General features: G+C 37.9%; 4 protein-coding genes and 1 pseudogene across 5 annotated transcripts; 4 read left to right on the top strand and 1 right to left on the bottom strand.

Moving 5' to 3' along the window:
• The first annotated feature begins 1,982 nt into the window (after nt 1-1,982).
• On the top strand, nt 1,983-6,968 carry LOC117931395 (cystathionine gamma-synthase 1, chloroplastic-like). The gene is made up of 11 exons (XM_034852375.1): nt 1,983-2,467; nt 3,120-3,223; nt 3,310-3,383; nt 3,469-3,637; nt 3,890-3,949; nt 4,051-4,254; nt 4,359-4,445; nt 4,773-4,880; nt 6,095-6,190; nt 6,281-6,399; nt 6,559-6,968. The coding sequence occupies exons 1-11, from the start codon at nt 2,020-2,022 to the stop codon at nt 6,680-6,682; spliced, it is 1,593 nt and encodes a 530-aa protein (XP_034708266.1). The 5' UTR covers nt 1,983-2,019; the 3' UTR covers nt 6,683-6,968.
• Nucleotides 6,969-9,120: 2,152 nt separating this feature from the next.
• Nucleotides 9,121-11,655, top strand: LOC117931397 (SPX domain-containing protein 4-like). The gene is given in 4 exon segments (XM_034852377.1): nt 9,121-9,615; nt 10,656-10,821; nt 11,043-11,351; nt 11,354-11,655. Coding segments are annotated over 4 exon segments (1,116 nt in total). The 5' UTR covers nt 9,121-9,156; the 3' UTR covers nt 11,536-11,655.
• A 76-nt stretch (nt 11,656-11,731) lies between these two features.
• On the bottom strand, nt 11,732-15,598 carry LOC117931393 (phosphate transporter PHO1 homolog 9-like). Of its 2 annotated transcripts, none has more exons than XM_034852370.1 (13): nt 14,847-15,598; nt 14,341-14,680; nt 14,201-14,249; nt 14,050-14,121; nt 13,828-13,957; nt 13,614-13,734; nt 13,286-13,544; nt 13,090-13,194; nt 12,973-13,017; nt 12,743-12,892; nt 12,343-12,621; nt 12,115-12,254; nt 11,732-12,030 (listed from the first exon to the last, which is right to left on the bottom strand). In XM_034852370.1, exons 1-13 carry the CDS (start codon nt 15,427-15,429, stop codon nt 11,928-11,930), a joined length of 2,376 nt encoding a protein of 791 aa, XP_034708261.1. In that variant the 5' UTR covers nt 15,430-15,598; the 3' UTR covers nt 11,732-11,927. The 2 variants fall into 2 exon arrangements, with proteins under 2 accessions (XP_034708261.1, XP_034708263.1); XM_034852372.1 differs by having other exon boundaries at nt 14,341-14,705; nt 14,847-15,078.
• Nucleotides 15,599-17,863: 2,265 nt separating this feature from the next.
• On the top strand, nt 17,864-22,974 carry LOC117931059 (transmembrane emp24 domain-containing protein p24delta9-like). The gene is made up of 4 exons (XM_034851914.1): nt 17,864-18,149; nt 18,512-18,721; nt 22,410-22,486; nt 22,618-22,974. The coding sequence occupies exons 1-4, from the start codon at nt 17,949-17,951 to the stop codon at nt 22,760-22,762; spliced, it is 633 nt and encodes a 210-aa protein (XP_034707805.1). The 5' UTR covers nt 17,864-17,948; the 3' UTR covers nt 22,763-22,974.
• Nucleotides 22,975-24,796: 1,822 nt separating this feature from the next.
• LOC117929832 lies at nt 24,797-27,465 on the top strand (annotated as a pseudogene).
• The last annotated feature ends 110 nt before the right edge of the window (nt 27,466-27,575 follow it).

Here is a 27,575-nt window from a genome sequence, read left to right as displayed (position 1 = left end):
ATGAAGGTTACACAGGTCAGAACCTACTAACATGTCCTACTAACATGTCATTAGCGTAGGTTGTTAGTATTTCCCACTTTGAGAAAGGTATCAAACGAATCTACCAACTTGAAAATGCTCTGTCAATTGATTCCACTACCCCCACCCCAATTGCTTGAAGCTAGTCACTTGAGCCACAGAAAGGAAAAAATGCCTTGGAGTCTTTGACAAACACCTCCACAGCTCATAACATTTTGTCTCTTTCTCTATTGTTCCATTCGTACTACACCCAACTTTGATTTGTTTGTTATTACCTTTTTTATATTTATTTTCAGCCACATGGGTCCATCCCTTTACCCTACGTTGTTTAAATATCTGGAAATTGTTTAAATATCTGGAAATTTGAACTAGGGACCTTTCGATCATTGTTACAGGACACGATCTACACCCTGGGAGCTAGCTTCGCCATTTCTTTGGTTTGATCATGTTCATATGATCAGAGAGGACTTATGATCAATTTATACATGATTTCATGATTTGAATGTTTATCATGAATTTCCCATTCTGCATCGGAGTTATTATATCATGTCTTGGACTTTCTTCTTTCACAGATGTTGATTTTTTCATATGATTTTTCGTGCTAATTTTCATGATCCCTATATGGTCTGTATGAATCTTCAAGCAATTCTCAAATACAGCTTGAATCAAATGACAAGAGGTTCTGTTTCTCATTTAAATTAAATTTATTTAATAAATAAATAAGGAAAAAGTACAGAAACTTAATCATTGTAATATGCCAGAACAAGAAAGGAATCATAAAATTCATTGAACCCACCGTAGTACACAGTATTTCCTATTACGGCGTCGTTTTTCCTCAGTTCATGATTGGATCACCTGCTTTATCTGGTACCTATCGCCCCCTCGTGATTTTATTGGATGAATTTCAAAACAACTATTAAACTTCGTCCTTTTCCCTAAAGCGGACGGTATTTTATTGGTTTGTGAGTTCCATAGCGTCACTGTCGGCCTAGCAAAGAGCGTCGACCTTTCCCTGTCGCCCATGGCAAAAGGGTCGCGGAACGCCAAGAAACTAACCCTAGTTAGTTTAAAATATTTAATTGTGGTTAAAAAATGTTCAATTTACATTTCTCACCCCCTCATTTTTTTAAGAATTACAAATTTTATCAGGTGATTTTTGAAATTACCATATCCTCATTTCCTTTAAAAAAAATATAAAAATTCAGAAAATATCGTTATCGAATTTTATGCTATATTTCAAAATTAGATACAATAATTATGAAGGAAGAGAGTGATTATCGATAAAATATTAGTACCCTCTTCCGACAAGTGGATATTTTTTTTATATAAAGTTAGTAGATTTTTTAATACTAACGAAGTCATGCATTTTTTCCTTAATAAAAAAAGAAGAATAATATAAGATAGTAGTTTGAGCTGGCTACTAATCAACGACAAATGTTCTTATATAACATATTATCAAATAAATCCTAAACATAAAAAAATAATTTATTGACACAATAAACAAATGGTTATTTGTCATTATATTTATTTTTTTTATATAAAGGTTTTCGTGACATGACTACTTTTTTCATTTGCATATTTTTTCTTACCTCGGACTTAGTGCTTACATAAGATAAAAAATTATTAATATATTTTGATATCGGATAGCTACTTACTACCTACCAAGTTGTCATAACTAGTATTTTTATTATTATTTTTTTATGAAATTAACAAACGCTTTTTTTATTTGTTTTTTTAAAAAAAAAACAAAGTTTACCAAACAAGTTTATTATTAATAAGAAAAAATCTTTAATTAAAAATAATGCTTTTGGGAAAAAAAAAAAAAAAAAGGAGGGTTTTCATGACAAACTTTAATTATAAAAGGGGAAGTTTTCAATTGGGAAAACCTAAGGGAGGAAATTATAATTAGAGTAAAACGACAAAGAGAGGCGCTTATTTGAATGGTGAGAGAGGTTTCTGGAGATTGTTGAATCATTTCAGAGAAGACAGCGATCTTGATCCATGGCTGTCTCTAGCTGCCCTAGGGTTTCCGCCGCCTTCGAGTGCCGTTCAGAACCAGACTTCTCCGGCGGACCTCATCGCCCGGAAGCTTTTGCCTCTGGCGGCCGATTCTCCGGCAAGGCAAGCTCGGTGCCGAGTCACCGAATTTTCGGTGCCTCAGCTCTGTCTTCTTTGATCTTCCGATTCCCTCCGAACTTTGTGCGCCAGCTCAGCACCAAGGCTCGGAGGAACTGCAGCAACATCGGTGTCGCGCAGGTCGTTGCGGCTTCTTGGTCAGCTGACTCGGCCGCCGCCGCCGCCTCCGCCTCCGCCGCAGCCGCTGCGTCGGTGGAGGCGTCGGTGGAGGTTTCGGTGGTGGAGAGTAGTGGTAGTGATGTACAGTATGAGGATTTGGCCGATGAGAAGGCCTCATTTTTGGGTTTTGATGGGACCCTCACTATTCATGCTGGTATATATGTCTCTCTTTTTCCATCCTTCTATTTTGATTCGCAGCTTTTGTGTTTCTTTTGTGTCAAGGATTTGTCTTTTTCATTTTATGTTTAATCTGTGCGTCTTGGTTTTGTTTGGTAGATAGATTTGGTTTCGTTTTGTTGTTTGTAGCGTCCAATTTGATGGATTTAACCATTTTCATGGACATCTGAGATGGTATGGCTTGCCTCAATGGGATTTTCTAGGAAGGGTTGTACTCTCTGGTGAATATAATTAGGAAAGTCAGCCGATTAATTGATTCTTTAGCTGGGTTGGAACTCTTGTATTTTCTTGGTTTTGTGGACTTTCATCTGTATTTCATGCGTCCATTTCTGGTTGACGCCGCCACAACTAATGGACTTTTGCAGAGCTCAGCTCGCTGGTCTGAACCATGGTCAGAACAAAAAAACTGGCTGACCTGTTGTGTGAATCCTTGGTCAATCTGTATTATTTATAAAATATATCATCCAAAACAAAAAGTTCCTTTTCTCCTTTTTATCCGTCTTAAAGCGCATTTTTTTTCTAATGAAATGAATTTGGCATATTTGTTAAGCCCTTCTTTTTACATGCATCTTGTTTATTATTTATTTTGGGGGTTAGCCACTCAGTGATGTTGCCTATGGTTTGAGCAGGTGAAAGATTAGGTCGCGGCATAGTTACTGATGGAATTACTACCCCAGTGGTCAATACTTCTGCTTACTTCTTCAAGAAAACTGCTGAGCTCATTGATTTCAAGGTATGCATTCTACTGAAAGGAAATCCATTGCTACATCTCATTATTCATTTAGAAATGAAAAGAATGTGTCTCTGAACTTTTGATAGGAGAAACGCCGGGCAAGTTTTGAATATGGGCGTTATGGAAATCCAACAACGGTGGTTCTGGAGGAGAAGATAAGGTTTACACTCCATTCTAATACTTTTTTGTTGGTAGAACCCATTTGATCCAATTTTTAATGAGGTCCTTCTCTCTCTCTGGAACAGTGCGCTCGAGGGGGCTGAATCAACCGTGATAATGGCATCTGGAATGTGTGCTAGTACAGTTATGTTGCTGGCATTGGTTCCACCTGGTGGGCATATGGTGACAACCACAGATTGTTATCGGAGGACAAGAATTTTTATTGAAACTTTTCTGCCTAAATTGGGGGTTGAGGTATTGTTTTCATCCCCATTTTCTTGATTTACGTGTTATGTTGTCTGGATGGGGGGATGGAAGGGATACAAAGTTGTGTTTGTTATAATGATTTCAATAAATCAGTATATTGTTCAATATATGAACAGTTCCATCATCTCATCAAGTATTTTCCATGTTAGAAACCTCCCTGTGGGGATTTTTCTATGACAATGTACTTTTTAATTTTGTAAACTTCCATGAGCGCTTATGTTCATAATAACTGAAATGCAGGTCACTGTCATCGACCCTGCTGATATGGAAGCTCTGAAATCTGCACTGGATAAGAACAATGTCAGTATTCAAGATGGTTGTTAGTTTTTCGAAGTTTTCTTTTCAGTAATCATTTTTCAAATGGAAGTTCATACTGAGATGACTGACATTGTCACATGCAGGTTACACTTTTCTTCACCGAGTCTCCGACCAATCCATTTCTCAGATGTGTTGACATTGAGTTGGTTTCAGAGCTTTGCCACAGGAAGGGAGCACTAGTCTGCATAGACAGTACATTTGCAACACCTCTCAACCAGAAGACCCTTTCTCTTGGGGCTGATCTCGTGCTGCATTCTGCAACAAAATATATTGCAGGACACAATGATGTAGGTCAAATTGCATTGGTGAATGTAGTTGGTTAAAAGAGTAGTTTTAATCAGTCCGTAGAGTACCATAATCTTAGCATTAAACAAGCAGATTTCTGTGCCAGGTAATTGCAGGTTGCATTAGTGGTTCTGAAAAGTTGGTTTCAACTATTCGGAATTTGCATCATGTTCTGGGTGGTGTTCTCAACCCGGTGAGTAATCTTTTAGTGTTGTCAGGACAACCTATGCTGTTTTCAACCTTTCTTACACACTGACTACTGGCAGAGATGTGATGTAAATTTGGAACTTGTTAACAATGCAGGCATTATTAATCAGATATATTTTTAGACTTCTAAACTAGATGTTTGTGGTGGTGTGTAAAACATGATGTGCATATGGGTGCTTATGAGTTTCTTTAAGATTTTCCTACAAGGAATTCTTGAAGTTGAAGAACTGTAAATGTTATTTATTCCACTGCAAGTCTTATGCAACTTGAGCCTGAATCATAATAACTTGTTTTTTAAATTTCTTTTTATCAGAATGCCGCATATCTGATCATCCGAGGCATGAAGACACTGCATCTTCGTGTACAGCAACAAAATTCAACAGCATTGAGGATGGCCGAGATTTTAGAGGCCCATCCTAAGGTGTGTTTCAATTCTAGAAATTTCATACTCCACCTCTTGTTTTTCTAATTTCTGTTGATAAAGAACCTACTGTGGTGTTGCTAGTATTACTGAATCTGGCATGTAAACATGTAGGAAGTTTTTGCCTGCAGAATTATGCTGGAATTAAGTATTAGAAGCATCACAATGGTGATGAGATGAAGCTCTATCTTTAAAAATAATTTGCAGCTAGCACAATCAATGCCCTACAAGTTTTTGTATCTGTCATTATGGAGCTTCATTGGTTATGTGCAGACAGCAAATACATAAGGAGTCATGCCTATGTATATGCATGGGGAAAGACAGTTCACTATTATAGAATGAGAAGGCTTTGAATCAGACTTTATCTTTATTTTAATTTTAAAAGAAGGCCATCTTTATTGGATTTGCTTCATGCTAAACAATTTATGCATATATAATTTGATAAAAGCTAATAAAACCTTATTTTAGAACATTAAATAGAGACCATCCATATTATATTTTTCAATAATAGTTTTAATGACTCCTAATTTAATATCACCACACCACAACCAACCAAGTCACTACAGACTACCATTAGAGTTGCTACCGCCTAAAGCATTTTCAGTCTGTAAATTTAGTGTTTAACTGGATCTGCATTGCAATCACTACTCACTCTGCTGCCACCTCAATGCAGTGAGTAGGAAACCACCACTGCAGGATAACCATGCCTCAAGCCCATTGCCACTGCCACCTTAGAACTGGGAATTCCCACCCTTACACCACACCATGATGGTGCAGCCCACCACACACCACACCACCCTATGTGACTGCCTTTGTCATGACTTGATCCTCACTAGTAAATACTGTTTGAATAACTTGATCCACTGTCATTGATGCCAACTTACCTAGTTTTACCTCTGCCATTTTCATCAGGACCCATTAAACTGCATCAGATCACCACTCTAGTGAAATTATTAACTCATTTTTCTATGTTCCTGAGGTACCTGAAGTTTGTGCATAATTTGCTTGTCTGCCTGTTTATCTCTTTAATTAATTTCTCTTGTACCACATGCTGCTATTTTCCAATTCTCATTGTGCATCTAGTCCATCAAAAGCTGTTAACTTCAATATAAAGCAGTAAGGTTGCAAAGAATCCGTATGAAAAATTGCATTCTTCAAAATATAATCATTTACCATCTTAATCTGTGAGACCCTGATTGATAGATCATTGGTAGGTGAAATGCGTCTATTATCCAGGCTTGCCAAGTCACCCTGAACATCATATTGCCAAGCGACAGATGACTGGTTTTGGTGGAGTAGTCAGTTTTGAGGTAAGCATTTGTAACCATTTTCATGTGCTGGTGTGAGGTTGTTCATCTGGAAGTTGGATTTTAAGTGCTTATTGCTATTTAAATTTGCAGGTTGATGGAGACTTAACTACCACCATCAAGTTTGTTGATGCATTGAAAATCCCTTATATTGCCCCATCCTTCGGAGGCTGTGAGAGCATTGTTGATCAGCCTGCGATTATGTCTTACTGGTATTTCCCTTCATTCCTCTCATGTAGTAGCATAAATGAATTCCCCTGTTTGGCATTGGTCTCACTGAATAATCACAAGACTTGCACATTGGGTTTCACCTTGTCCTTGTTACTTGGTTCTGATTCTTTTAATTGAATTGTTCGTGCTTTCCAAAACAGGGATCTTAACCAGTTGGAGAGAGCTAAGTATGGTATCCAGGACAACTTGGTTCGGTTCAGCTTTGGAGTTGAAGACTTTGAAGACTTGAAGGCTGACATACTCCAGGCTCTGGAGAGCATATAGGGCGCGGCACCTACAAGTTCTGACACCTTCTGTTTTCCTTATTTTTAGTGTTTTAATAGCTGAATGTTGTCTTCTTTCTTTAGTGGTTGGATAATCATGAAACGAATTGATCCCATTAATAACTCAATGCTCCTTCAGGACGATGTTTTTCTTTGTTGTGGTATTGAAGCTTCCTATTCTTGAACTTGAACGATGGAAAAGCCTGAATGAAAGAAATAAAGAGGGAAAATGAAGGTTTGGTCGGTAGTAGTATGTCTGATCATTCCAAAACCTTCTTCAATCTGAATTCATGGCCAGGATTATCTATGAAATCACAAAAGCACTGCATGAAATAAAAATAAATCTAAAAATATGTCTAAAATGTTTTACGGGCTTTGATTTGAATGGTCGTTGTCACCTTATAATGTTATAATCTACCATTTCTAAGATTTTGTCATTGTCACCTTAATAATGTTTCAATGTACCATATTTATGAAGCGTACCAGCTGTGATCTAGAAGCAGACAAAGAGGGACGGCTTCTGTCACTTACGCCTACTTAGAAGAAGCCATGGAAATAAGTCATTTCAAGAACAGAATGTCGAAACAAACAATTCTTTCGTCGTCTTCCAACCTTGACTCTACTCTCTCGATGTACATTTTCATTCGAGCATTCGACGGCAAGATTAGTTTTATTGTAAAAAATAGATTTTTGGAAAGTTAGAATTGTGGATTATTTTATTTATTTATAAAAGGGAAAACAGAATATAAAAGAAATAATACTTGCAATTTCTTATTTTAAAAAGAAATTCTATTGACTCAGGTTAGGTTATCCATCCAAAGCGTACGAAGATAAATTGTAACACCTTTTTAAACTCAAATAAATATGATTTCTGACCTGTAAAATGTAAATGGAGGAAAGTATGACATCCAATTAATTAATCAATGGAGTGGAGAGGCCGTGAATGCCGAGCGGAAGTCCGCGGCCCTGCAGTGTCAGCGATGGGCGGAGTGGTGGCTGAGAGACCTTTTAAAAAATTCTCTCTTTTTCTTGAAAGGTCTGATTTTCTGTTTTAAAAAATATAGATAAAAATATATGGGGTTAAGGACTTAAGGGTAAGAAGACTTAAGAGTTCCTAATATGTATGACTAAAAAAAGGACCTAAAACTTTTGGATAAGAACACCCTACTGCCAATTTTGGGGTCTACGCCTTGGTTCTTGCATTCCTTGTCTGTGGGGCTCCGGCTGTGTCTCATTTCCTTGGTGTTTCAATCATGTTTAGTCTCAACTTCAGGTTCGCTCCTCCCAATTTAGCAGTAAAAGCAATACGTGTAGGCGGGTCGACTCATCAGGTAGAGTTGGCAGGCAAATTTGCAGGAATGTGGCTGAAGATGGTTGTGAGAGTAGTGGGAATGGTAGTGTGCAGGATGAGGGCTTCAAGGCCCAAGGAACCCTGGGAGTTCATGCTGGTATTTGTACTTGATATGAAAAATGAAAATCAACTACTTCTTCAGTGACCAATTCGCATGTATTAGTGAGTAGTCACCTTCTCCTTGGTTGTGCAGGTGAAAGATATCTGCAGAGGACAATTCCAGATCCAGTTACTCCCCCAATTGTTAATACTTCTACTCAGTACTCACCTCTTCAACAGAATCAGCACAACTTCTCATCTCATTCATTCCAAGGTATATATATTCATTCCTTCACCCCATCGATCAAGCTCTGGACTCATTTTGAGGTGCCCCAAATCAAATCTTTATTCGTTATTTACATATTAATAAGTTAAACTTTATTCATTATTCCTTTCAAATAAAATATTATTAATAAGTATTATTTTAAATTATTATTATAATTTATTTTTAACCAGAAAAAAATTATAAAGATGCTAATATAGTTACTTTTTAACATAAACTAAAATAATATATTTTTTCTTAAAAAATATAATTTATGATTTTTATTATAATACTATTATTCATGATTTACCAAAAACTATTTATTTTTTAATTTATTTGTAATTGCAAAACTAGTTTTATTTTTAAACTTTAATTTATATATATAAATTAAATTTGCAATGTTTTTATAACACCCAAACAAAAAAATTATTTTTAAAAATAACTTATTCAAATAAGTTTTTTATTTTTTTTTATTTTTAAAAACAATTTATCAAACACCCTTATGTTTATAAAACACTACAAAATTTATTTTTATTTTTAACTTAAAAACAGTTTTTAAAAATAAATTTTGAAAAACATGGCCAAACATATTTGATAAAACTTTGAAAATTATTTTCTAAAATATAAAAAATGGGAGATATGATTATTAAAAACATTCTCGAAGTATTTATTTATTTATTTATTTATTTATATGTCAATATCAAGTAATTCTCCTTTGAAGTGAAAGCATTAGTGAAAACTTTAATGATGAAGTGGTAGAATTTTGGGACATAGAATGGATGGAAAAATGACGAAATAGTTGGTAACATCATCCGTTGGAAAGATGCCAATCCAAACAGGTATTTCATCCAATCTCAAAGATTCCGAAATTCCTCCTCCCCAACTCCCCTCTCTAACCATTTTTGCTCTAGCCTGCTCCCTACGCTTCTTCTTTACCCCACGCCACAGTTGCTTTGCTGGCGGCCACACCGCGATGAAATTCGGCAAGGAGTTCCGGACCCACCTGGAGGAGACCCTGCCGGAGTGGAGGGACAAGTTTCTCTGCTACAAGCCCTTGAAAAAGCTTCTCAAAACCATCCCCACCACCGCCGATTCGCTTCCTCCACCCCACGACTTTCGCCTCCTTGAAGGCTCCGCCGATGTCGATGACGTCCATGGTCTCCATGAGAACAGGCCCTTGATGGACCTCCAAGAATGGTTCGTTCGAATTCTCAACGAAGAGCTCGAGAAGTTCAACGATTTCTACGTTGACAAGGAGGAAGAGTTCGTTATTCGTTTGCAGGTTTTTACTTTTTTTCTTTCTTTCCTTTTTGTGGGTTTGACTCTATTTTCTCATCGTTTGAAGTTGAAGGGAAAAAGAAACTGCATGCCCATGTAGCCAAATGTAGTTTAATTAGGAAAAAGCTGAAAGAAATTTGTTTCATATGGATTTTTCACGAGGTTTTCACAATTGAATGCACTCACAAATCAACATAATTGATTCAATCCCATTTATTTAACTCTAAATTTTGAGCTGCCGCCCGATTTCGCCATCGTTGTGGTGCTAATCTCGTCTTGGGAATTAGCAACCAAAATTTGGTTATTCAGAGGCTTTTTCTGTAGAACTTTGACCTACTCTGGAGTTATATTTTTACATAATTACTTGAGCTTGCTGCCTGTAAATCCTAGTTGGAAAAAAATATTTTTTTTGAAGCAGATACAAGCGTATGATGGTGTGCTGCTCCTGCAACTCTCCATGATTTCCCTGAGTTCTTATTTAAATGTTTACTTCAATCACTGCTACAATTGAAAACTTCCCAACATACATACTTTTAGAGAAGTCTTATTCTTGATCATTATTTGGTAGGAGTTGCATTGGACAGGTCCCTTAGAACCAATGATTTGTCCTGGAACCCTGAATTTAATCCTTGATCCTATTAGATTTCCAAGTTTTCCTGGAAATTTGAACCAAACCCTTCAGAGACTCCAGGGTGTAGATCATCTGGAACAAACCTACACCTGCCTCTCCAACACTGCAACAAAAAACAGGCCAACTCTTCCATACTCTAAGTTGAATTTATGTTTTGACTGTTACCTTCAATGATGTTCTCAAGGCAGGATATCCAAAGAATAGAACTATCACTAATTTTTCTTTGTAATCCACTTGATGCTTTTGGTCTTAAATTGAGTGCAAATTTATCTTAAACAAGTCTTTTTCCCTGTATAATGGTCCAACTTTCAGTTGATAATCTCCATGATTGTAGTCATTGAGCAGTTTCTGGAGAATGCTGTGAAATTATGTCTTTGTGGCTCTTTATTGATTCTTAACTGCAATTGCTAAAGGAGCTGAAGGAAAGAATTGAACAAGTGAAGGAGAAGAGCATCAAGGGTGGAGTTTTGACGTCAGAGAGTGAGTTCAGTGAAGAAATGATGGACATCCGGAAGGATTTTGTCGCTATTCATGGGGAGATGGTGCTTCTCAAAAATTATAGCTCCCTAAATTTTGCAGGTATAGCAGTTACTTCACTTCTTTCTTTTCTTCTATGTCTAATTTGGGTCAGTCAAGGGCTTTGTCACCATTCATGGGGAGATGGTGCTTCTCAAAAATTATTGTTCCCCAAGTTCCACAGGTAAACTGCTGCTTCATTAATTCTTTTAGTACATGATATCAGTTGATGAACTCTAGATATCAGCAGTTCCTGATCCATTTCCACGTTCTTGCTTCAATAGGTTTGGTTAAAATTCTAAAAAAGTATGACAAAAGAACAGGCGGATTGTTGAGTCTACCTTTCACACAACTGGCTCTTAATCAGCCCTTTTTCACAACAGAACCTCTCACAAGGTTAGTGCGTGAATGTGAGGCCAATCTCGAGCTCCTCTTCCCATTGGAAGCAGAAGTAATTGAATCTACACCCACTCTACGAAATCAGACTAACCAATTGCTGAATGACTTACCAAATCTCTCTTCTGACACACCCTCATCCCTTGGGGAGGAAACGGGAGATATATACCGCAGTACCCTTGCTGCAATGAAAGCCATAAGGGCCTTCGAAAGGCTAGCTCCACCTGCAACCCATTATCATTTGCATCTTTCTTTGGTAACCAGGATGATGAAAGTGCTGGTGCAGTGACAGCTGAAAACTCTGCCTCCAACTCTTTAGCAACATTACAGAGTGGGGAGGAGGCAGATCAAGAGGATGCAAATTCAAGAAAACAGAATTAGCCTTTTAGGGTGCTTTTGTTTCTTGCTTTGGAATAGTTTCTTGTAATGAGTGGAAACTGACTGGCAGTGTGTACTTTCATTTACTTGTAATAAATAAAGCTGCAACCCTTACATTTAACCTTTTGCTCTACTAGTTAGTTTTGTTCTGTATCTGGATTATTTTTGTAGACTATGTAATTATCAATTCAGCAGTTTGTACATTGGATTAGGCTCAAAACCAATGGATTACTTCCCTTTGTGTGAGTACAATAGGCTGCCTTAATATTTACTGTTCCATTCCATTCTCACCAAACAAACAAGAAAAAAGAGAATAAAGGAAAAAATGAATGATATTTTCCATGAAACATAATCTCATCTTGCTTTCTAGCATCCCTTTCTATGCTTTTGGTTTCCTATGCATGCTTGCCGGCATAGTTGTCGTCATAGTTGAAAGGCAGAGGGACTGACTTGAATGCCCTGTACTTCCCCACATTGTTCAGGTGCTCATTCTCCAACCTGATCAACTCAACATGAACCTCCCATCTGTGAGAAAAGCAACATTTTGAAGCATAACAGGTTTCCAGGTCTAAGTTCACATACCTGAAGAAGTTCCAGATGCCACGACGAATGATCTCCAAGCAGGCAACCACTGCAACCAATGCTGTTCTATGCATGAAAGGAAAATCTCGAATACCCATCACTGTCTGCATCCAAGCTAGTCTCAAAAAGACATTCAACACCTGCAATTTGTACGAGACAAGATGCCTCAGAGGCTTTTGAGCAACCCCCTGATAAACAACATTACCTAAAAGGTTCCTGGGTTCTCACCATGGCTATGAAGTAGACACTTTTGGAGGGTACAAGGAGCTTGTCCCTCAGCCAAGGGTTTTTTGAGTTCCAACGTAGAAGACCCCAGTCTATGACGATGTCCCAGTACGTATTGGCAATGGTTGCAATGCCTGAACTGGCAGCAGCCATGATTTTCCAAATCATTCCCCCCTGTAGCTCATTAGCCGTTCTCAAGACAACTGCAGCAATCGTTGAGAAGTACTTCAGCCCATTAAGCACATGACTTGGATCTTTCTCATCAACCCAGCGCCGAAAACACTACATTCCAGTACATAGAAAACCCCCATTAATAACCTCATTGTCATGTGTGCTATGATAGAAGAAGAATCAGACAGGAGAAACATCAGAACTACTGCTGTTTGATTTGGCATGCCAATACCTGAAGGAGGCGAAACGCATATGGAATCACTGCTACAACAAGATAAAAATCTTTGAAAACTTTACTTTCAGGACACTTGTGTGATCTTGTTTTGAAGTTCCCCCAGACATAGTAGCAGACATAGAATTCTAGACTCCTAAAAGCCTGAACCTGAAATGGAGCAGTGAACTTTGGCTAAGTATTGTGATCAAACTGAACAAGTTCATATAATAATAGACTCAATGTCAAACCTGGCTTGTAAGCTGATCTGCCAAGAAGAAATCAGGGAGGGTGACCTACAGACACAAGGAAATGAAGATTAGATTCCACTAATTTATCCTCCTTTTACAGGTTCCTGGTGTGGTTACCTTGTAAAGGGGAGCACATATACAGTGAAATGCGCACTGGATAAAGAAGAAGCGACTTGATCGGTATATGATGTTGAAAGGACAGAAGATTATAAGAAGCAAAACCTGCAAACCAGATGTTGAGAGTTCATACTCATTTGCAAAATGTTGGCTTGTTTTGTTAGATAAAAAAAGATTGAAATACAGAAGATCTTACAATGACTATGCCTAAAGGGACTAATTCTGTTAATGCTTTGAAGCTTTTAGTTCTTTCGTCCATCTCCATATCCAAGTTTGACAGGACACCGCCCAATGTGAGTACTGAAAGAGCAGAACTAATAAGAAGAACTTCTCTGTAACCCAAAGCTGTTCCTTGCTTGAAACCAAATATAAATGTGTAATTGACCCGATACCGCTTCCAGAAGTATATGTTTGCAGAGTACATGAGCATATGTAGCACAATGAATCCAAACAAGCTGCAAAATGTGGAAACAACCATCTCAGCCCTGAACAATTTTAGGATCCATGGGACACCAAAAACTTACCTGTAGAGTGGAAATATGTTGTCCATATACAGAGCACGGCCTGGGTTCTTCATGATATTTCTGGCATGTATGATTACAACAATGGCAACCACAAGTGCTATGGAGCAACCAGAGAAGAAACCTGCATAACAAACGGTTAAGAGAATTTGTTTTGATTTATTATTGATTGAAAAAAAAAAAGAAAAAGGAAGAATGCTTTGAGCCCAAGTCTTACCCAAGAAATATGTTACTCTATGCCTTTCCCTCTTAGTTTTAGGCCTCAAAATATCCATTCCTTTTCTGTGGTTTCCATTTGCAAAGTGCTTGATGAAGGTAGCCTCCACCCTCTCCACAAGCTTAGTAACCTGCAGAGAGGAAGATGAACCCAAAGTAGAGTTAGTGTGAGAAGAGAATTGATCCTACTAACATAAGTAAATTCTCAAGAAATATGTCTAGCCTCATCTGAGCTTCCTATAGGCGAATTGTCCACCATCTCCAGGTAGGCCTTTGATGCATTCCTTGAAGTGATCTGCACTGAATCAAATTAGTGACATTGAACTATAAATTTTGCAGTTCAGTGAGTTATGAGAAACAGAATTGTTGGGGACCTTGTCATACTTCTTCATGATCTTAGAGAATGCTAACTGGTTCAAGAAGCTGGTACATTTATCAGTGATATGATCAGCTACATGCTTTTAAGAATGAAAACTTTAGATTATGTAGAAAGAAGAAGAGAAAGCCCTGTTACCAGTAACTTTTTAGAACCCGAAGTTTTTTATGGAATTCAACAAACGCCTTGGTTATTAGCTCTTCTGCTTTCCTCAGCTCTTCCTTGCTGAACGACAAATCAGACGTTGAAGTTGTGAGAATGCCCTTCAAAGTTGATATTGGAGTTTCTCGTTCAATGTTGATCTTGACATGATTCAAGATATCTAGTGAAGCTGGTTTAAAGCCCTCAATATCTGGCTTGCCCTCTCTGCCTTTGCTGCTTTTCGCCATGTTCCTCCTCCCTCTTTCATCTTCTGAATTTGCCCCATTTGCCCCACTGCTCATCTCAACTTCTTGGATTGCATCCATATGCACCCTTCCTTCACATACAAAACCAAAATTCTTCTATAAAACAGAAACAATTCAAAAAATATCAGATTTTCCCTATTCCATTTCACAGTCCCAACAATCTTCTGCAGATAGGGAATTAGGATTTCCATAGATTTCCGACTGAAATGAAAATCTGAGCAAACAATTCCTCCTTACCAGGCTTTCTTCCATTGTCCTGATGATTAAGCCTCTCTGCTGGGCCAGAACCATCACCACCTCCTCCTCCTCCTCCTCCTCCTCCTCCAAACCCCACCGGTGGATTCTCCACCTTGATCCGAAGAGCAATGAGAGCATCCATTTGCTTGTTCAGCTCCTCTGCCTCCCTCATCACTTCCTCCACCTTCCCCTTATAGAACTTCACCACTTTGTTGAACTCTTCATCAAGCCTCCTGAAATACACAAGCTCATACTCTCCTCCTGCTTCAGATGACATCAAAAACATGGTCTGGTAGTGCCCTTCTGACCCCTCTTCCTCCACTGCGCTCACCAGTATTGCTTCATCCTCATTGTTCTTCCTAGGAGACCCTCTGTATCTGCCTGTAAGCCCACTAAACGCCCTGTACAATGACACCCTTCTCTTCAATGAGGATCTAGGTGTGGCAGACATGGCCGCTGTCAACATATTCTGCTGCCTGAACCTCAACACATCTTTCAACAAACCCTTCAGAAAATTGTAATTCATGTATGCTTCTTGCCATTCGGGCACCATCTGTGATACGAACTCCTTCCCGAACTTCATTTTTTTTTTTTTTTTTTTGTCCTTTTGATTCAAGGACTCAGCAGAAACACAGAGATGGAATCAGACACCCATTCCATTTGAAGAGCTCAGAGAGGAAAACTCAACAGTATGAACAAGTTTCTTGATTATTCCTCATCTTAGACCGTCTCTCTCTGCAAGAACAGTTCAACAAACAATGAAACAAAGTAATAATATACACCATTAGGGATCCACCACTCTTTTATTCAAAGTCAATTAGATGGATAAAGTAGATAAAATATTATTGACTGCTGCATAGCATTGTTGGCCATGTATTTATTCATCACCCTTCCCACCAATCATGGGAAAAAATTTATTGCAACATTTTTCACTGTAGAAATAGGAAAAGGACGGCAGATTGTTGGAAGTTGACTTATGTGTGAAAGCTTAAGTTAGAATTTATGTCTCTAGTGATCATTAGCTCACATTACCAAGGTTGAAAATGCCGGTTTTTTTGCACGAAATTTCACCGAAATTTCGTGTTTCGGGTCGAAGAGGGGGGTGAAATGTCAACTGAAAAAATATCTGTAAATTTCACCAAAAACCGTAGAAATTTCGATAAAAAGTGATTTCGAAGAAATTTCCTTTTGTTTCAGTTTATTTTGGTGATTTTTCGTTGATTTTTTGAAAAAATTAGCGTCTTGCACCTGCTGATCCGACGGCTCATAGCTTCCCCATATTGATCTGACGGTCCAGATTTGGTCCAAGCTCCAACGGTGAATTTTATATGCATCTGATGGCCAAATTGAAGCTGGATGTGATCCAACTGCTAGAATTGAACCCCAACAGTTATGTGATGATCTAGTGGTCAATTTTTGTCCAGATTTCGATCCAACAACTAATTTTGTTTTCCAATAGTAAAATGAGATTCCAACGGCTATTTTGGCCCAATTTTTTTTCTATAAATAGCTCATTTTTACCAATTTCATCCACATTTCATATTTGATCTCTCATTGCTCCCAAGGTTACTCAGTTTCTTTTTAAAGTATGTTTGTTTTAAATTTTTATTATTTTGTATTGAAGTGTAATTAATTCCATTGAACCACATCGATCCTCATTTTGGTACTAAAGGGTTATTACAATGTAATATGTACAAATTATTGATATTTAATTAAATCAAGTCTTTTATGAAGTTTCATAATGAGTGTACAATTACAAAATTCATATTTCTTATCGATAATTATATTTAATATTACAAATTATATCATACATATATCAAATTTTTTAACAAAACAACTTTAAATAATCTATTATATTTCTAATTACATTACTATGAAGTTTTTCTTATATTTTCATGAATTTTAATTAAATTTTAGTATATCGAAAATTTATACATTGATATTTTTTCTAATATATTTATAAAATCAAGTTAATTTTCACCATTATCGATATTTTAATCATTGCACGTTACTACCATTTCCACCCTGTAAATCGGCGTGTTTGGTAGCCGGAATAGAAATTAATTTCATTTTCATTTTTTAAAAACTGAAAGTGCGGACATGGATGAAGCAGTGATTGCCGCGTGGAACTTGCATTAGGTGAAGTGTCTTAACTTTTGTCCTCTGGATACAGCCTCATATAAGCTGTCTTTAACCCCTCCCTTACGTAAACCAAATAATTTTCCAAAACCAGAAAAACGAAGAAAATGTTGCAACTTGTGATTCTGTGACCAACATTTCCTACACTACTTTAATATTCAATTTTTTCTTTTTACTTATTTTGGGTAGTAAAAACAAAATATTTACAAATTTATAAATTGATTTTACAAACTTAAATTTACATAACTTTTTAGTAAGAACTATATTTTGATTTTGTTTATATTAAAAGTAATGATAATTTTGATATTTTTTTAAAAATTTATTTCCTCACTCGCTTAAATTGGGTAAATTGGAACTATTAAATTTAATATTTTAAAATTTATTTTTATTAAAATATCATAATATTTTTATTAATATTTGGGTACCATGAATAAAAGTTTTGAATAATTTATAAAATAAAAGTAGGTGTGCACCTGTTTTTAAATTTATATTTAACATAATTCTGATTTAATTTGTTTATTAAAAGATAAAATGTGGTAAAAATTTCTTAAAACTGAATGAAAATAGACTGAAGTAAGGAAAAATATTTAGATTTTTAAAGAGTTTTGATTGAATAAGGATGAATTAATTATAACCGATTTATTTGATTTAAACTATTAATTGTGCGGTTTATTATAATAATTAATTGTAAATAAAGGGGGCAGATAAATATATTTAAGTCTAATTTATTTATGGATTAAATTCAAATATATGTAACAATAAATAGAATAAGCGAATTTCCAAAACTATCCATATTAAGTCTGAACTGATGACGTGTCACGAATTTATTGGATGGAAAACGTCACTGCTGAAACTACTCTTCGTCCCTAAGACAAACCAAACGGCCAGATCTCCGATTCAGCTAGTGAGTCACAGAGGCTCCGAGTTCGAACCGAGTCAGCGAATTCTAGGGTTTCAGAAGCGATGAGCAGATTCAAAACCCTAATTGTGATTGTAGGGCTGATGTGTACGGCCGCTGATTCGATGCGGTTCGACCTCACTTCAGGTGGCACAAAGTGCATATCGGAAGATATCAAGACCAACGCCATGAGTGTCGGCAAGTACAGCGTCATCAATCCGAACGAGGGGTTCCCTTTGCCGGACACGCACAAGATTACAGCTCGGGTGAGCTTGAATTCGATATTGAAACCCTAACCCCTTGTTTGGTTGCGGAGAAAGCAAATTTTGGAAGTTATGAAATTTTGTGTTTTATCTTGTCTTTGTATTTCTAAAATGGAAAAAATTACTTTAGGTTGTGTGAGAATTCGGGAAAAGAAAAGGACATACAATTTTGAGTTTGTTTTTAGGTTGTTGGGTTCCGGAAAACGGATGCCTTACCTCAACTGAGTCAAACGGTTGTATTTGGGATCCGATCTTTTCCTGCATTTTCTGGGGAACCAAATGGAGGGTTGAATTCCACCCCTTTTTATTCTATGGTATGCCTTTTTTGAGTGAAGATTGATTTGGTGAAAATGGAGTTGTTGCAGGTTTCTTCTCCGTACGGGAACAATTATCATACTGCGGATCATATAGAATCTGGTAATTTTGCTTTTACTGCAGCTGAAGAAGGTGACTACACCGCTTGCTTCTGGGCGCCTGATCACAAGCCTCCATTAACAGTAACTATTGATTTTGATTGGAGAACTGGTGTTGCTGCTAAGGACTGGTCCAAGGTTGCTAAGAAAGGGCAGGTTGAGGTGAGTGATATGCTATTACCTGTTTTTATAAATGGTTTTGAGTCCTTTCTTTGTATTATCTCGAGACCATTTGTTAATTAGTTACCATGTTTGGTTTCTTAATTCTTCATATACTGCTTATTTATATGATAATGGGCCTGAGTTGCATGGCATACAAAATTCACCTACTTGATGAACATTTGCTGGGTTGAGAATGCTGAAGGTTCGTGAGAAACAAAGATATGGTGATTCTTGTTTTATGGTGAACATACATAAGAAGCGAAGATATGGTCGTTCGCGGTTTAAGTAGAGATAACATTTTAGGTTGACTGTGATGCATGTATGCTAGGAAGTACTTGTGTACTCGGGTGTGACCCTTTTTTCTATGCCCCTTTTTCTAATTGCCTATCAAAAAATGTATGCTGGGAGTGACATTTATCTGGGACATCTATGTATTATAGGAAGCAACTTTTTTATCACCTCATTTAAAATAATTACACTTATTTCCAAACAGAATATATGTCCCTAGATTGGGTGGATTAGCCTAAATGGTACAGTAGACACCAATAGTTGTAATTAGGCTTTTTTTTTAGTTTGTGGTATGGAGTTAGCTCAGTGACTCTTATTTTGATCTCAGATTGGGGATCCTAGGATTTCAGCTGAAAGTCGTATATTTCAACTTAGAAATTTTGAGTCCTAAGATTTGGGTTTTTGGGCTAATGGTTAATATCAGTTGTAGAATTCAAAATTAACTATGTACTTGTTGCAATTTTGGGACGAGGGCGGCTTGGTAGGCAGAAGACATTGATTTTTCAGGAATTTGAGCAGTTCCTCTGATTGTTTACTGCTAACTTGCATTTTCTTTTATTTCATTTCTTGTCTTCCTTGCGTGTTTTGTTTTTCTGTGGTGCCAACCCATAATATTTCTTCTACATGGGTTGTGGCCATTATTTATTCTCTTTAATTATCAAAAAAGAAGGGGGGAAAAAACTACCTCATTGGTAGCAACTGCCTTAATGTATAACTAGCTATCATGGTTGTTAGTTGTGTGACTCAATGCACGACTTGTTTGGGCTTCCCCTCAGAACTTTTCAACTTTACAGAACTTCAACATGGGATGGAGGGATATTGTGAAGTGTGTATGACTGGGCATGTTTTTCATGAGTATAGCTGATGTGAACATAAATTATGAGGAAGAACTAGAGAATAGATACATGAAGTAGGTCAGGAGGTTGCCATTGTACTTGACCAACTCTTGTGCCCTTCTCATACCTCTCAAAAAATGGGTTTTAACAATTTCTTCACTTTGATCCAGTTGGCAAGGTAGGTTATAACTAAAGGACCCACCTAGCATTTTAAGTTTGATGTGTATTCACATTGCACCTTTTGCATGGGCAAAATCTTCTTCTTCAGTTTTCCATAGATTAATCTAGACATGGTTCTTATTTTGCCAAATTTATCTTCAACCTAGATATGGCCTCAAAAGTTTCATCATCTTCAAAACTTGGTTTCAAGTTTAGCTCCAGCTGGCTAGCTGACGTATGACAAAGGTAGAGCACCCATGTAGTATTTCAAGTTAGATGCCACTGATTTTTGTCTTTTGCTGTAGTTTAGATATAAAAAACAACTAGGGAGGCTTATGGGGTTGGTTTGTGGAAAGCTATAAATAAGGTGGGACAATTTGTGACCCCTTTTTTGGCTATGAGGTGGGGGATGGTAAGAATGTGAGGTTTTGGAAGGATAAGTGGTGTGGTACCAGCCCTTTAAGCGAGGCTTTCCCTTCTTTATTTTCCATAGCAACGTCAAAAGAGGCATGGGTAAATGAAGTGTGGACAGCCGAGGGGGATAGGAGGGGAAGTTGGACTCCTACTTTCAATAGGCCGTTTAATGATTGGGAATTGGAAGAAGTGGGAAGGTTACTTGGGTGTTTGGAAGGAAAGATGGTGAGGGTGGATGAGGAGGACAGGGTGAGATGGGTGGAATCAAAGGATGGGGTTTTTTCGGTAAAGTCCTTGTATAGGACAATGCAGTCGGTGTCGTCAGCTAGGTTTCCTTCAAAGATTATTTGGATGTCTTATGCTCAACCCAAGATAAGCTTCTTTGCGTGGGAGGCGTCGTGGGGTAGAGTCCTAACTTTGGACCGTCTGCAAAAGAGGGGTTGGGCTTTGGCAAATAGGTGCTTTCTTTGCCAAAAGTGCGGGGAGTCGATTGACCACCTTCTCCTTCATTGTGATAGAACAAGGGAGGTGTGGACCTTGCTCCTCTCTTTTTTTGGAGTCTCTTGGGTTTTTCCGCGTTCGGTTAAGGAAACTCTAATAGGTTGGAGAGGTTCCCTTATGGGCAAGAAGAGGAAGGTGACGTGGCTTTTGGGACCGTTATGCTTGTTTTGGGTCATTTGGAAGGCTAGAAATTCAATTGCTTTTGAGGACGGGGTGCTATCTATACAAAAGCTGAAAATTTCCTTTGTGTATTTGCTATGGTCGGAAACCAAAGTGTGGATAAAAGATGGTCCTTCGACCTTATTAGATTTTATAGATTGGGTGTGCATGTATTAAGGAAGAGGGTTTTTTGTGCTTTCATAGAGGGTTGGGTTCTTTTGTAAGGGGGTGAGTCGTTTTTTCTATACTGTAACTATTTGAGTCGCTTCTTTAGCGTCTCTTTTTTCAATACATATATCACTTACTGATAAAAAAAAAAAGATATAAAAAACAACTAGTTTATTTATGTGTTATCTTTCAAGATTGTTCTTCCTGAGCTGTATGTTTTCATTCAGTCAGTCTGGAGGTTGGGCCATTTGGACATTTTGGGGATTGATACCAAGCACTGTGTATCTTTTGTTGGAGATTGACACTGAGCATTGTCCAACTTCAGACCAACAAAATGATTTTAACATATAAAGCTCAGTTCTGAGAATTCAGTATTGTTCTAATTTGCTTTAGTTTAAAATTTCCTGGGCAAAAACTGCTACTTGTCAATCTTTTATTTAGTTGGAGATCTTTCAATATGGACAACTTGCTTTCAATTATCATTTTGGTATGCTATGCTCTTTAGGAGGCTTGTTATCTTCCATTTCCTCCTCAGCTTAAATCAACATTTTAGGAATTTATGGGTGTCCAGATGCCAGGTGAAACCAGTAAGGGAAAGATGAAACATGGAATAAATATCTGCCTCTTCTCAAGACTTCCTGTTCTGGATGACTTCTTAAAGATGGTGAAGATTAAGTAGAAGCCTTGTGGAGTCCTTAGAACCTTGTGGAATTGTTAATCAGTGGTACTTAAAGGCAGTAAACTTGGGGCCTTTCACCACATACAAAGAATGATAATTTGGTTTGGCTTGGCCATCTCCTGGACTGTCTTGAAGCAGCTGTGGAGGTCAAAGCAGTTCGGATGCATATGGTGAAACAATAGGAATCCAAAGAATCAAGCCATAGGTATAAAAACTAGTTTGGATGCATATATCGATTCATAAGAATGTAAAGATATTCAAAGCACAGATCTGCTGAGCCTCACCTCACCTTTTACCTCCTGCTAACTTTTCCAAGGTGTAGGGAGCTTATTTCCTAGTTTAATGTTACTTACTATCTCTTGTTTTTCTTATTTGGAAAGTTTCACTACTTCTCAAAAATTTACAGAAAGACATTGTTATGTGGTAACTACCCTGATGAATCCTTGTATTGTGTGTTGATGGTGTTGTATCCCACTTGTGCTAGGTGATGGAACTGGAGTTGAAGAAGCTGTACGACACAGTCACATCCATTCATGAAGAAATGTTTTATCTTCGTGAGAGGTATGGACAAACTAACTTCTGGTAATTTTAAATTTTTTATTTTCTTTTCTGGGATGGATCATATGAGAAGCCCCCTATATTTTATTCATTATAGCAAATGATTGTTCTCTTTTTCTGTCCGGGTGTTCCAGGGAGGAAGAAATGCAAGAACTTAATCGAGCAACCAACTCTAAGATGGCCACATTTAGTTTCCTCTCACTCTTAGTTTGCCTATCAGTGGCCGGATTGCAATTATGGCACCTGAAGACATTCTTTGAAAGGAAGAAGCTCCTTTAGTTTCTACCCTTCAATAGATCATGCAGTTCTCTTCTCCGCTCTTTTAGCTATTTTCCCATAGCACTGATTCATGTATCACTTGTGATGCGTTTGGTACTAAACAGAAGCAGACCCTAGAAATGATCCCATATTTGGATCACAATGTAACTGATATTTTATTGAAATCTGACATCTTAATATTATGAGAATTTTGTGGGTTGGTGTGAGGACTATATCCCGATTTTCAATGATTGATAGATGAAGAGGAAAGAATCCATCTTATGGTTGAATTTACTAGGATTTGGTTTTCTTGTTTTCGTGAACGGGTGTTGATGATGATAAATATAAGACCCTGAACTTATCTTACAATGCAACCATGCCCACGCTTTCCGTGCCAACCCCCACCACCAAGCCCTTGTGCTTGCCAAGATTTTCGGTTGCTTGCTTTATGTGGACTCTCTTCTCTCAAATCCACCAACCAAACACTTTCTTCTACAACACCCTCATCAGGGGCTACTCCAAAAGCTCCTCTTCACAGTCTGTTCTATTGTTCAATCAGATGAGGTGAAATTGCGTCAGCCCAGATGGGTTCACCTTCACATTCTTGCTAAAAGCATGGTCAAGAATGAGAGTTGATTTACCGTTAATAGTGGTGTCGGATGAGATTCATGGGGCGGCGTTGAAGTTGGGGTTCTACTTTCATTTGTTTGTTACGAATGCATTGATTCATCTATACTAGGCGAAGGGGTTCCCGCCACGGCTCGTATTTGATGAGACGATGGGGTTCAATGTTGTTTGGGTCTGGTTGTTGTGCATGTGAGAAAGGGAGAATTGGAACTTCCTCGTCAGGTGTTGAAGAAATTCTTGGGAGATGTTTCATGGACTGTGATGGTGTCTAGGTATGCACAAGCCAAACGTTCGAGGAAGCCACTGGAGTTGTTTAGGGAGATAAGAGATGTGAGAGTGAGACCTACTGATGTGGTCACCATGGTCAGTGTAATGCTACTAATGTCCTTGTTGCTTCTGCTGTCTGAAAATTTTCGATTTGCTCCTGGAGTTACAACCAAGCCTTTGCAAGCTCCCGGCTAACCCTACTTCTGGTACTTCGTATTAGGAGGTATCCTTGTCTCTTTGATAACTTGATTAGCTATGACATACTTCACTTTTTTGTCGTATGTGACCCATAAGAGCATAATAAAGAGACCTCAATCGAAGACACAACTGTAATCTTAATTTTAATTATATTTGATTTATTTTATTTTATTCTTTGCATTTTTCATAACAAAACCAAATATAAGAAAATTATTTTCCTTAATTTTATTTTTTCTTTCTTTAATATTTTTGGAAAAACAAATATAGTCATAGTGTTTTCTTACTATTGTTTCTATTAAAAACAATTTTATGAACAATCTTCTAATTTCTATATATAAGATTAAAAATGTTCTTAACTCTTTTAATATTAGATTTAATGGAACAATAATAAACAAACAACTTAGAAACGAGAAGTCTACATATGAAAAAGTGTTGCCTATTTTAGTACAAATGCTTAAGTTATAATGAAGTTTTTGATGCAAATGATGACCATATAATAGACCATATTTAACATCATCAAAAGGTTTATGGACTTTATTACTAAATATAATGAATGAACATAGAAAATATATTTGATTTCTGCAAATAATGTATTCCATATCAAAATGTAAATGAGAAACTTCACTCTATATTTTATATTGACTACCATTAAAAATTTTATTTATATATAAATAGATAGATAGATAGAAAAGTAGATAAGGTGATCGGAAGCAAGATGAGGAACCTCCATTGTAGGTCTTCTCTCTCTATATATACATATATAAATCAGTATCTTATCATTTCCAAGAGAAGAGAGAAGAACCATATTGTATTGCCCTTTCATGAAACAAACCCATTACTGTACAATATTAGATGCCACTGAATTTTGTCTTTTTCTGTAGTTTAGATACAAAAAATAACTAGTTCATGTGTGTGTTTTCAAGATTGTTCTTCCTGAGTGTATGTTGAGTTTGGGCCATCCCTATACCCATTAGGACATTTTGGAGATTGATACCAAAGCATTGTGCTCAATTCTGAGAGTTCAGTACTGTTGTAATGTGCTTTAGTGTATAATTTCCTGGGCAAAGACTGCTACTCATCGATCTTTTATTTAGTTGGAGATCTTTCACTATGGACAACTTGTTTTCATTAGGATTGTTATCTTCCCTTTCCTCAGTTCAAATCAAAATTTTAGGAATTTATGGGTGTCCAGATGCCAGGTGAAACCAGTAAGGGAAAGATGAAACATGGATTAAATACCTGCCTCTTCTCATGACTTCCTGTTCTGGATGACTTTTTAAAGATGGTGAAGATTAAGTAGAAGCCTTTTGGAGTCCTTAGAACCTTGTGGAATTGTTAATCCGTAGTACTTTAAGGCAGTCAACTTTCGGCCTTTCACCACGGACAATGAATGATAATTTATTTGGTCTTTCAATGATTGATAGAATAAGGGGAAAGAATCCATATTGGTTGAATTCACTGGGATTTGGTTTTCTTGTTTTTATGAACAGGGTGTTGATTATGATAAATATAAGACCCTGAAAAGTTACATTTCTAACAAAGTAATGCTTATGCTGCCAACAAGCCAGAGTTTGGCCTCCATGGCCGAGGCTTGTCTCACAATGCAAGCCCTCAAGCTCATCCACGCCCGCGCATTCCGTGCCAACCTCCACCACCACGCCCTTGTGCTCGCCAAGATTTTCCGGTTTGCTGCTGTCTCGCCCAACGGTTGTTTGCACTATGCGGACCGTCTCTTCTCTCAAATCCACCAACCAAACACTTTCTTCTACAACACCCTCATCAGAGGCTACTCCAAAAGCTCCTCCCCTTCACAGTCTGTGCAATTGTTCAATCAGATGAGGCGAAATTGCGTCGACCCAGATGGGTTCACCTTCACATTCTTGCTAAAAGGACGGTCAAGAATGAGAATCGATTTGCCGTTAATTGTGGCTTCGGACGAAATTCATGGGGCGGTGTTGAAGTTGGGGTTTGTTTCATTTGTTTGTTATGAATGCATTGATTCATCTATACGCGGCGAGGGGTGTTCCCGCTGCGGCTCATCAAGTGTTCAATGAGATGGTGGGGGCCGATGTTGTTTCATGGTCTGGTCTGGTTGTTGCGCATGTGAGAGCCGGGGAATTGGAACTTGCTCGTCAGGCGTTTGATGAAATGCCCGAAAGAGATGTTGTTTCGTGGACTGTGATGGTGTCCGGGTATGCACAAGCCAAACGTTCAAGGGAGGCACTGGAGTTGTTTAGGGAGATGAGAGATGTAGGAGTGAGACCTGATGAGGTCGCTATGGTCAGTGTAATCTCGGCGTGCACCAGCTTGGGAGACCTGGAAACAGGTTTTGAGGTGCATCGTTACATTGATGAGAATGGGTTCGGGTGGATGGTTTCGCTCTGCAATGCATTGATTGATATGTATGCGAAGTGTGGGTGCATGGACCTGGCATGGCAAGTGTTCAACAACATGGAAAGAAAGAGCTTAATTACTTGGAACTCAATGATATCAGCCTGCGCAAACCATGGGAACGCAGAAGATGCATTCAGGGTGTTCACTCTTATGTTGAATTCTGGGATTAGGCCTGATGGAGTAACGTTTCTGGCCCTCTTAGTGCATATACACACAAGGGGTGGGTTGATGATGGGTATGGATTGTTTGAGAGTATGCAGAGGGACTATGGAGTAGAGGCAGGCGTTGAGCATTATGGGTGCGTGGTAGATATGTTAGGCCGGGCAGGACGGTTGGAGGAGGCGTATAAACTAATCACTAGCATGTCAATGCCTGCAATGATGTGGTATGGGGAGCACTGCTTGCAGCTTGCAGGATTTATGGGGATGTAGAGATGGGTGAAAGGGTTTTGAAGAAGTTGATAGAGTTGAAACCAGATGAAGGAGGGTACTACATTCTCCTCCGTGATATTTATGTTGCTGCCGGACGAAGGGCAGAAGCAATTGAACTGAGAAGAGCTATGGATGTCAATGGAGCAAAAAAAACACTAGGCTGCAGTTGGGTAGGAGCATGATTTTCACAACTGGCGAATACCTGCATTTTTTAACACTACTAGGGATCAAGTATCATGCCTAGTGCTGCCTTCACGACCAAATGGTTGTAAGTGAAAGGTAATCTCACCATCCTCCTAATTCTAAAGCTCTGTTGCATACAAAACCAAGGAGCTAAGCCGGATTTATCACCAAATAATAAGTGGTTTCTCCCAGAAGAATTCAATACCTCCTATGCAATTGTTATTATTTTGATAAACCTCTATGTGCCCTGTGAAGCCCCAAACAAGTTGACCATTTTTAAGTTGACTGAGTAGGACAGTGGATTGACTGTTCGTTTCTATAATCAAGTGAACAGAGGTGAGGCTGAATCTGAATCTGCATGCTTCTACCTAAACACTCTCTTTTGCAAGGCTGCCATCATGGGAAGGATTAGCTTGTGCATCAACAAAAGGATTTGCAGCTGAAATAATGGATTTGCTGGTATTCCACAAACCACAGCAAGCGTGGGGATTCAACTTCCAAGGTCCCAACTCTTTTCTTCTTTATTAATACACAACATTTGGTTTTTATGAAACCAAATTTCTTCATGGGCCCATAGACATCAATCAATTTACACACTGGGCGTGCTCGGACTGAATTGAGACTTTTGGGTGCTCATAGTCTAATAATTTAAAATAATAATTGCAATGTTCCTTTTGCAGGCATGGAGAAATAGTCTCGATTAAAAGTAGTCTAATTTTCTTTTGAACTGGGGA

This window comes from Vitis riparia, chromosome 14, assembly GCF_004353265.1.
Source record: "Vitis riparia cultivar Riparia Gloire de Montpellier isolate 1030 chromosome 14, EGFV_Vit.rip_1.0, whole genome shotgun sequence".
Lineage (NCBI taxonomy): Eukaryota > Viridiplantae > Streptophyta > Magnoliopsida > Vitales > Vitaceae > Vitis > Vitis riparia.
Note: the sequence above shows the minus strand (reverse complement) of the source record. Positions and strands in the feature narration are given on the sequence as shown.